The sequence below is a fragment of the Corvus moneduloides genome, chromosome 11 (assembly GCF_009650955.1).
Source record: "Corvus moneduloides isolate bCorMon1 chromosome 11, bCorMon1.pri, whole genome shotgun sequence".
In the NCBI taxonomy this organism is placed as follows: Eukaryota; Metazoa; Chordata; class Aves; order Passeriformes; family Corvidae; genus Corvus; species Corvus moneduloides.
In genome coordinates this window covers 13,280,028-13,291,218 of record NC_045486.1, presented here as the reverse complement: position 1 = coordinate 13,291,218, position 11,191 = coordinate 13,280,028, and the positions used below count along the sequence as shown (strand labels likewise).

The 11,191-nt window shown below is 40.0% G+C and overlaps 1 protein-coding gene across 1 annotated transcript; it reads right to left on the bottom strand.

Annotated features, from left to right (window-relative positions):
* Positions 1-275: 275 nt before the first annotated feature.
* Positions 276-10,983, bottom strand: ARF4 (ADP ribosylation factor 4). The gene is made up of 6 exons (XM_032120382.1): positions 10,698-10,983; positions 4,565-4,645; positions 3,964-4,073; positions 2,759-2,830; positions 2,120-2,245; positions 276-1,232 (listed from the first exon to the last, which is right to left on the bottom strand). Exons 1-6 carry the CDS (start codon positions 10,762-10,764, stop codon positions 1,146-1,148), a joined length of 543 nt encoding a protein of 180 aa, XP_031976273.1. The 5' UTR covers positions 10,765-10,983; the 3' UTR covers positions 276-1,145.
* Between the last annotated feature and the right edge of the window lie 208 nt (positions 10,984-11,191).

Below are 11,191 nucleotides of genomic sequence, written 5' to 3'. Positions count from 1 at the left end.
TAGTATTTTCATATCTGGACATCTTAAAAGGAATTTTAGGTTTACAACTTCAAAAGACATTACAGAATTATGTAAGCCCCGATGACAGCTACTCTACTGCACTGTATACAATTTGGTTGCCTCCCTTCTGTGTCCTGCTCTACACAGCTCCAAACAAGTGAAAATCTGAGACTGGTGTTCATATTCAAGCTGCAGGAAAGCTCAGTATATGGAAAAAGAATAAGTGATAATTTGCATTCAACTATTTCAGGACTCAAGAAGAGCATACACAGAACTATACATTTTATCATTTTATTAGGAATAATTCCAAGTGGGTTATGAAGAAACTAATTCATTGAGTTTGATGAATTTTCCAAAATTTCCTTATGAAGATATGTTCACCAACAAACAGTAAAACTTCAGCAGAACTATTATACACTGGGCAAAAATAGTCAGGCTGATACCAAAAAGCAACATGCAACATAAAAAAAAAGATACAACATAAAGGAAGACAATCTGCTGAATATTAAAAACAACCTCAACATGAGCTCTTCGCAACCAGCACAGAACTATTCTACCCATCAAATCCAATTCACACAAAGGCAAGTTGGGCTAACAGAACCCAAGGATTAATAAAATGTTCCTCAGTGCAGTAGATTTGTATAGTGTTTTAGAGTATTTCCTTGGCTTGGAACAAGCAGTATTAGGAAATCTTTTTGGCAAGGGAGAGAAATAAATACATACGGAATGCTACATTTTTAAATCAGCAGACTGTCTGAGGAATGAAACAGGGCATCAGTAAACTAAGAGTAGCAGGGAGAAAAAAAATTAAAACATTAATTTATTGGGGCTCAAAGAGTATTCAAAACAGATCTTAAAGATGTCACAATAACTATACTCAGGCATTTAGGCTAACAAGGGGAATAAAATCAGAAGATACACTTTTTCCAAGTTAAGGAGATTTTTTACCCAAGCATATTGCTATCTTTGCAACATGTAGCTCGGTAAACAATAATTGGCAACGAAATAAGTTGAAACGCTGTAATATCCTGCCCAAATATCAGTTCCAGATACTGTAATAACCAAGATGCAAACTAATTTTGTTGTAACAAGCCTAGACCACTTATATCAAACATGTCCCTGGTGAAAGAGTCATCCAGTTGGAATTAGCGTTTTGAGAGTTCATTTGACAGCCAGTCAAGTCCCTCATACAGACCAGTTCCTTGTGTAGCACAGGTAGCCTGGACATACCACTGTTAACGCAGAACACAAAAATTAAACTTAAATACTGACAAAATGCAAGCTAAGTTATGACAGTATGTGAGACTCTTTAGTGTTGTTATAACTGTGTTAGTGTTGTAATAGTGTTCTTTCAGTACTGTTTTGTGCTGTAAGTAGGGTCAAGATTGAACAAATGGTATTTTTTAAAGTTTTGAGAAGTACACATAGGGTAGAGGAGGTTCAGACATTATCCAGAAACTCAAGTGTTGGCCTACTAAAGGCTACAACACAGTTTAAGGCACCAAGAAACAAATACAGAACTTGTATTTGGTTTACATGCTGAAAACGACTTCTTGTCTCTGGAAGACTGCTCTTCAGGAGGTGGACATGGAATTATCTAAATGAATGGACCTCTGAAACAGCTTCTATGGACAGGATCTTTGTGTGTCAATACAAACACTGAGACTACAAAAGGTGGGATGGTTTATGTGAAGCAAACCTGCATCTCTAAAGCTTGAGCAGATGGAATCAAACGCTTCAGAAGCTACTTAATTTCCTCCTGGAAGTGGGAATGCAGAATGCATTTGGTCTCCCAGAATATTGTGAAAACAGAAAAGCCCATCACATTCTTTTGTCAAATGCTGGATGTGTGTATTTCAGTGACTGACTGGAGTATTTGTATGTTTTCAGAAAAAGGTAAAAAATGAAACACCTGTAACAGCTGTACACACTGGATTATACTTCTAAATCACTTACTTTGAACAAGGACCTGAATTACGCGTTATAAAGTTTAGCAGCAGTTATGTGCATCTTTCTACAGAAAGAGGTGAAAACTACCCTTTCCCTTAGAGGAAATTCATGTTTATGATATAAAATAGAAGTAGAAAAGAGTTCAGCAATCAGAAAGTTTAGCACTTACAGTTCTGTTACGCAGGGACTGAAGACCTAGTTTATCTGTCATTTCACTGATTGCCATGGCATTTGGCAGATCCTGTTTGTTTGCAAACAGAAGCAGCACTGCATCTCGCAGCTCATCCTCCTGAAGCTAACAGAAAATATAGGCATGTTATTAAATTACCTCAGTTAAGTATATCAGTTACTTCAACAAACACTAAAAAAATCTAAATACTGATTTAAGGGTTGTAAACATCTTCACTCTTGCTCCTGAAGTCACTAATAAGTATTGAGTGAAATTTAACTAATATACAACAGAACTCCTGCAATTAAAGAAACATTTTTCAATTTAGAAAGTTTAAATTTATGGGCACCCTGCTGATGAAACATTCTCTAGCACCAATTTGTTCTTCCCAAATTCTTTTTCTGCTGCATCTATCAAGGTTTCATGAATGAAAGGTTTTGACACATTATTAGTTCTCTACAGAGTTGAAATTACAACTCTGTGCACTACATGACCCAGAATTACCACGTGAATACAATATGCACTGTACAAAGTCCCTAGAACTTTTAAATCCTAAATCTCTTAGGGAAACTGACAAACATCCAAAAATAGGACAAAGTCAGTCTAACAATAATACTTCAAGAAGATACTGATATTTACCATTTTCTGCAGCTCTTCTGCTGCTTCCTGGATTCTCTCTCTGTCATTGCTGTCTACCACAAAAATGAGGCCCTGTAGAAAGTTTAGCAGATTTGAAAAAACCAATGCAAATGTGCAGCACTATGTTAAAACTCATATTGAATATTGTGATTGCTTACCTAAGAGAGGGGACAAATTTAACAGAAATTTCTGTTTAAACAATGCATGATGTGTGTCTGAACAACTACCTAAGTCTCAACTTCAAAATAAAGTTATGAAAAAAATGCAGCAAAATTACAAAAATGAACTCTTCCCCCCTCCCCTTTCACTCATCATATTGAAAATCACAAGTGCTTCAACTTCTCATATTTCACTGAAAAAACCCACACTGTTAAAGGAATGTCTGAATTTGTTTTAAAAAGTTTGTACTAAACAGTATTTTGAATAGCATCTCTGTTATTCAAGTGTCCTTCTTACACAATTTACTCTTAACCTTTCAGTTTGAAAACCTTACTTTTATCATTCTCTTCAATGAAAGAGATGTGTCTTTTAGAAGTATTCAGTAACAGGACAGTAATAAGGAACTGAAATTAAGTATTACTCTGTTCACAACAATAAGGTGCAAGGTCCCTTTTGTCAATCCAGACCTCACTATTTTTCTGCACCAATCATATGCATTGTGCTGCACACAAATATCATGGAAACAATTCTATATTCAACACAAAAAAACTCCAAACAAACCCAGTCCAAAAGTTTTCTGACACTACTAAGCAATTTACGTCATTACTTGTGAACCAAAGGAATCACATTTATGTCCCAAAAACTGACTCTAGTCACATCAGGGTGAAGCTGATACTTTTTCATCAACTGTTAACAAGATCTTTTATCATATTTTAGACACTCAGCTTACTAAAGACACTGATACAGCATAGTAAAAGCCGTATATTTTAAGAGTTCCTCACAAGAAACCAGCTGCTCTGGCACATTACAGAACACTGGTAAATCCTAAAGGACTCGATCCTTGGGAGGCTACACTCACAACTAGGCTTGAAGCCCTTAGAGTAAACTAACTTCAACTAGAATAAAATCTGGGTACCCTCAGCAGTTGCAGGTTCTAGTGCAGAGCCTTTCTGAAAGAAAGAAAACAACTTTCCATATATACTCTACAAAACACAATGAGGCTTTACAAAACAGGTCTTTAACTACTGCCATCTGAGAACTCTTACCTGTGTGTTTTGGAAATAATGCCTCCAAAGAGGTCTAATTTTATCTTGACCACCAACATCCCAAACTGTGAAACAAATGTTTTTATATTCTACCGTCTCCACATTAAAACCTAAAAATGAAGGAGTTTAGTAATTAGAATATTTAATTCTGGTGTTAAAACATAATTCTAACCATGTTAAAGATAGATACTTCATAAGCTACACTTCTCCCAAGTATGTATAAAATGGCTTCTCAATATTGAATTGGTGGATCAGGAAGAAAATTGACTGAAGGGAGAAAAAATAATAATCACTTAAATCCAAGTCCAAGTGGCTGAGCAAATCTTCCAGCCACAAACTGTGAGGCTCATGGTGTTTGGGGGAAGAGGTGCTACTGATCCGGTTCCTATCCTCCTGCGCATCTGCTACTGGCCAGAGTCAGACAACGGATTCTGGTCAGGATGTCTCTTTGGTCTGACACAGTTACGTTATGGCAGTACCAGACAGTTCATGTTTGTCTTGATTCTTATTCTAACAGCAAAGATAGGAAGTCCCTGCACCCTTCAGAAGCCTGTCAGGTTTAGAATAACAAGAATAAAGATATAAGAACTGGTGATCTTACCAATAGTGGGAATTGTGGTGACAATTTCTCCTAGTTTCAGTTTATAAAGAATGGTTGTCTTACCAGCAGCATCCAAACCAACTAGAAGGAAGAGAAAAATTGATTTAGTTCATAAACTGAACTACAATCTGCTAATTTAAAAACATGCCATTGTACATGCAGAGTACTAGGGGTTTTTTTACTAAAACCAGCTTTTTAAACACTCTTAATTAACTGCTGATAAACTATGTTTTTCCCCACCTCCTCTACCCAGCACTGAGAGAGAACAAGCCATGAAGAAAACAAGCTCAGTAAGACACTTCCATTCACAACCTAAGGATTCACAAGTTTCTAGTCATCTTTCTTAGTATTTGTGTTAATTAAGCTTTATCATTCACTTTGGAAGTTTCTTCTGTCTAAATCAGGAAGATTTTAAAAGCCTAGCAGTAATCTACAAGCAGCACACAATTTCTAACTGATCACACATTTGTTACTTCACTAAGCTCAGGAAGGCCTCACTTACTCAACCTTCTGCAAAGTTCAGCTTCACAGGCACATGGACCAACTGAAGCTGGCACTATCCATCAAAGACACTTCTGTGTTCCTTATTCCAGTCTCTCCTCCCTTTGCTAAAACATTTCTTTAGCACTGACAAAACCACGTATATAAGGAATCTCTCATCATCCCTCCACATACACCCCAAGGGCTGTAACTTCTCTCCAGGATATCGCTTCTATACATTGAGATGCACTAGGATGCGTCCATTAGGAGCCTCCACTGTTGGTCTTTACACAAGATCTGCTGCACTTAAATTTGCTCTTCTGTTTCTAAAACAAAAATTAAGCTTGATGTTTTTCCAAATAAGCTATGTGGTATTAAATATGTGATCCTTAAGAAATAAAATAAAATCAAGCCCAAAAGACTTTTTGGAAACATATCACCAACACTGTATGCATACATTGTAGTTTTCCAAAACTATTTGTGAAACTGCTTATTGTGACGCATTTTAGAACACATAAGTGTAACTCAGAATAGAATTCTTCAAATTAGAACCCAATACCTAGCACACAAGCACCTCCATAAACAGCAGGTACTAAACACCACAGCACAAAATGTCTATCTGCGAAACTTAACACAGTCAATCACATTTTGTCCAAACAAAAATATACCCCATCAAAAGAATTAATTCTTTTGCAAGAAACCAAATGCTATCCTCATTTTATAAGGATAATACATATTCTTAAGTGCTCTCAGTTAACTACCTACTCTGCAACTGCAATATATTAAGCTTTAAGAGGTTTGGTGACTTGCCTATTAATAATACAACTGTTTCCTTAGAATCACCAAAAAAATGGAATTCAAAATTACCTACTTACTCAGAATGAAACCAAACTCTTGAAAAACCTCCTCTTTCTCAAGGCACAAACTGCTGTTGCAGCAAACTAATTTAAAAACCCTATCTATAATTGTCCTATATTCTAATAGTGCACACAGGATTAAACATACCAATGCAGTTTCTTTGGTAATGTGATTGCAAGTTAGAAAAAAAAAAAAGTTGTTCTAATCCTTAATGTCATGACAGTATGAAGGAAAGAGGGTGGGGTGGGAATCTACCACCAAAACCAAAGCTCCTTGACTGCCCAAATACTCAAAATGAAATTTAAGGGTTTTAAGTTTGCTGTTGTGTAAGTGTTGGTTTCTTTCAGAAACACACACAAGCATGAACAAAAAAAAGCTACAGTGCAGCAGAAGTTACACAAGAACTTGCAAGTCATGAAAATTGTAAATGCCACAATTTTCCCCACACCAGTGAAGTGTCAAGTCACCTTACAAAACCCTCTAAGCCAACTTATGAACCCTCAAACACTCCATCTATGCTGAAAGGCAATGTTTGTAACAGCACAATGCTTGAAACCCAACATTATTTTCACACAGGTCAGCCTCAAGTAAGCACTTGTTAGGATGCCTAGATCTTGATAGGAACATATAATGCCCATACATGATATGATAGGGTTTTTTTCCAGTAAATTAAACATAACATAATTTAGTGAACCACCAATTAGTTACAACTAGTACTCAAAATTCTCCTCTTACTGCTCCCCACCAAAAAAATAACTCTGTTATCAATATAACAAACACTGACAAAATCTGTTAAAATTAACGATGTAAGAAAGATGCCACTGTCTACACAAACTGTTAGAGCGTATTTGAGGTTTATACTAACAACAGAGATAAAGACAAAGAAAAAAGCTAATCTCATTTCAAAGAATGTACACGGGGTATTGAGATCCATTTGAAGACATGACTCAGAGTTAAGAAATTAGAAACTAGTCAAGAATTTTAAACTACTTTCTAAATTACAAAAATATTGCCCCAGTTACCCACTCTACCCTTGTGCCATGACCCACCAACACCTCAGTGGTGCTGGCAGAAGGCTACAGTGCCTATGTAAGCACAAAGCCCAGAGACTTTGCTTAAATCCACTCTTACCCACAACTCTTGATTAAGCCATTGGACTTTGCACTGAGGCAGGCTGAGCTATGGGGTTATGGATACATGTTTTCTTCTGGCATCACACTTGAGGCAGAAGCTTAACTGAGGGAAGGACCTTATGCAAATCACCGTGACCCTATTTGCAAAAACCACCTCTTTTGGTCAAACTGCAAATGCTATGAAGCCTAAAGAAGCAAGTCATGAAAAGCAAAGCATCCATTCATATTTCTTACTCCAATTTGCAATTTACCACCCTTTTCAAAAATTTCAGAGCACTAAATCACACTTAATCTTTTGAGCTGGTAGAAAGTGTAACTATTTTTTTTAGTAATCCAAGAATAAACACGTTTACATTTGAACTGGAACACTAAATTCAAATCTATGAGCTACTGCCACATCATAAACTTCATCAAGATTAAAAGCCACATCTTAAATCCCCAAACAAAGTAAATTTCCAATTCTATATTTTCACTGATTCTACTGCCTGACTGACCAGTGTCAAGACCAAGGTGTACGAGACTCGATGAAGAGCTAACGTTCAGCAGTTGTACTGCAAAGCACCAAGACTACAATAAAGTACAGATGGGAAGCACAGACCTGTACTTGCAACCATTTATCTTTAAACTGAATCAAACATCCTCTTCTTCTAGCTGGAAAAAAAATATCTACAATGCTTTCATGTGCTGCTAAAATCACTGTGTTTCTAAGCCCTTTACTCCTCTTAAAGAGTGTTTTATTTACAGCCTGTTAGTTGTGTTTCTAAATCTCAAGCTTCTAGTTCACTTGTCCCTGGCAACATCATCCCTGACCACATCACATCCTTCATTAACCAACTTCCTCTTTGATCACTGGTGGCTGAATATCAAGCTGCCTCTGTTATCACAGCACAGAACTTCATAAAAACTATAGAATGCCAACAGCATGCAAACCAACAGTTGTCTAAAAAAACACCCCCACAAATAAAAAACAGCTAAATGGTTATGATCTGTACAGCGACACAACTCCCAAAGAATCTGACATTTTCCACCCAATGGATTTAATAATTACCTTTGTATTTGAAACTCCTGAGTAGTTGCTATGTCAGTTAACACTTGCACAGCTACACCAAGATACAGAACACTAAATTATGATACTGGAAGGTGCACAATGAATTTATATCTTTTTTTTTCAAGGACAGAAGACCATCAGTGAAGAGTTTCACAGACAGGTGCATGTAGGGTTAGGACTCAAGTGTTTCTACTCTTGATGCCCCAGCTGCCTAATCTGACTTTCAGACATTCAGCCCTATCCCACAGTTCTTTCTTTTCCCTCATGTTATGCCTATTTATAAAGAAAATGCATGACTCTTTTTTTCAAGCATTTCTTCCAAACAGTAACTTAATGTTCTTGAAAAATAATTGCACAAGTGCATTTTTTAAAAAACAAAATTACTGTAACAGGATAACATTAAATGTCCACCTATTATCATAAATGGAGTTTGAGAACGTAACAGATAAGTGAGTGCTGTTGGTAATGGTCCCTGATGAGAAATACTCAAATTCTGCAGAACTCAATAGCACAAAGTCTGTTCTAGGAGCTAAATTAATTCTAATTTATCTTCAATTCTGCAGAAACCAAAGAAAGCTGTGAAAAGGGAGTTAGAATTATAAATTAATCATCTGTTCATTATCAACTCACATAATATTTTTCCCCTAAGTACTTTACCTCATAAAGTTATTTCTTAATTGGTGTTCTACATATGGAAACTTAAATGCTTGGCCTTGTACAGCCCATTCTCAAACCACACACCAAAAATTATAACCTTGAGGAAAAGTTTTAATTCTATCCCAGTATTCATTTCATTCAGATGTCTCTCCTCAAAGTACTGATATATGATGTAGAATGCTATAAAGAGATTATTTTTTGTTTTACAGGTATACACAAATTATGTCACATCCAGTGTAACATTCTGCTTCTAATCATCCAGTTTGTCCTGTAACACACTCTCATCACAACATACCCCAAGTTTTACTCTCCTATACTATCTAACAAATATGGTGCTGTCCCATGCTCTGATCCAGCCCCGCATTTTAATATAAGGCCTTAAAATCAAAAATTTTAAGAAATAAAAAAATAAATTCATTTGAACAAACTGCTAGAAAGTGCACCTTCCAAAGCCATCTCTAACCTAAATTTGACCTAATTTCCTACCAATGAAGAGCTTTGCAAGCGGTTTTGATATGTATGACATCACTTTCCTGTTTTCAGTACTTTGCAGAATGTAAGAGAACTACAAATACCACAGAGACTGTCTCATCCTACAACCTACAGTCAAGATCACTTGAAGACTTCACTTCGTTCATTAAGAGACATATGAAGAGTCTGGCTGTTAGGGAGACAATCAAATTACCTCCTTGAAACCAACACATGAACTAAATAGCCTTGAAGACTAAAATTACTGGAATTATTTTGAAATGGATGAGAGTCTCTAATTTCAAACAGATAAGGTACAACAAAAATTACTGGGTATGCAATAACAAACTTTGCCATCACAAAATATATGGAGAACCTGAAAGATTATAAATAAAAAAAGCTGCACTGCTGTGTCTGCTGTGCATATCCGAGCAGCATTGGGGATGGGTGTGTGCCAGGAAGTTTCAGTTAGAACCCACTCCCATTGCTGGCTATATCCAAATGAGCACTTTATATAGTTCCTTACAACAAGCTACTTCAGTCAATGGCCATGAACTAAATTCCATTCACTTTGGTAACAGAATTTGAGAAAAATTTAGAGGCTAAGAACTGTTTGTACATAAAGCTTGCAGGGGTGGGTAGGTGGGTGGAAGAAGGCAGGGAAGAACTCAAAGCGGAGGAGGAAATACCAATGCAGTATGTGCTGGCTTTGACCTTTTGAACTATAATCTGAAAGTGAGAATCTTCAAGAGCCACTGGCTCCAACTCCTACTCAGCCCGTGTCAAGGGAACAGATAATTTCAAAATAAATGGATATTCAAAATAAATCATTATGGGGAGACAGTAAAACTAAGCAAGTACTGCAAGAGCAGCTAAAAGGTTTTATGGGTTTGTACACGAGGCACAGAACTAATGCCCACAGAGGCTATACCGAAACGCCCTTTCACAAGAGTCAGGATACAGACAGTACAGCTCCCTACAGCTGCCGAAAATCGGCCATTATACGGCAGTTCTTACGCCCCTGGTGCTGCACACACCAGGCTTTGTCACATCCTGCTCGCAGAGCCGCAGTGCCGGGGCAGGAGGGCACGGCCGGGGCGCGGGGCTCGCTCGGCCCCTCGCCCGGGGACACCCGGCCCTGCCCGGCCGCAATTCCATCTTTGTTCCGCGCGCGGCCCGGCGCAGGTGCGGGAGCGGGGCTCGGCCTCGCCGTGCACGGCGGGACCAGAGGGCGGCGGGCGAGGCAAGGAGGGGAACGGGAACACGGCGGGAGAAAAGGAAGGGCAAATACATCCCGATCCGCTCACCCTTCCGTCCCCGCCACTCTCCCAACGCCCCCCCAGCCCATGGGACGGGCACAGCGCGGTGTCCGCGCCCCGCAGCCCGGGACCGGGCGACTCCCCCGCTTTGACCCGCGGCCTCCCCTCCCCCGTCCGGCGAGACTCGGCTGTGCGGCCCCGGCCGGCCCGGGCTCCGCGGTGTCCCTCACCCATGAGGATGCGCATCTGCTTCTTGCCGAAGAGGCGCGAGAAGAGCGAGGAGATGGTGAGGCCCATGGCGGCTCCGGCGGCGCTGGGCGGCGGCGGGGGAGCGCTGAGGGAAGGAGGGCGGGAGGGAGCGCGGCCCGGCCGGTGTGCACGCACAGATCCCTCCGCGCGAGGGGAGGCCGGCGGCGGCGGCGGGTGTTCTGTGACCGGGGACCTCGCTCGGTCTCTGCCACGTCACGCTCACCGCGGCCGCCCCGGCTCCAACGCGGACACGATCACGTCACGCTCGCCACATCCCCCGGCCGCAGCACCGCCCTCCGCCACACGGCCCCGGCGAGGCGGGGACTACAGCTCCCGGCAGGCGCCGCGCCGCCCTGAGCCCCGCGCGCATTTGCCGGTGCCGCGGGGTACGACGGGGGATGTAGGCGGGCGCACCCACCCGCCCAGCTCAGCTTCCGGGTCGCGCAGGGCACGCTGGGTGCGGCGGACCCCGCCT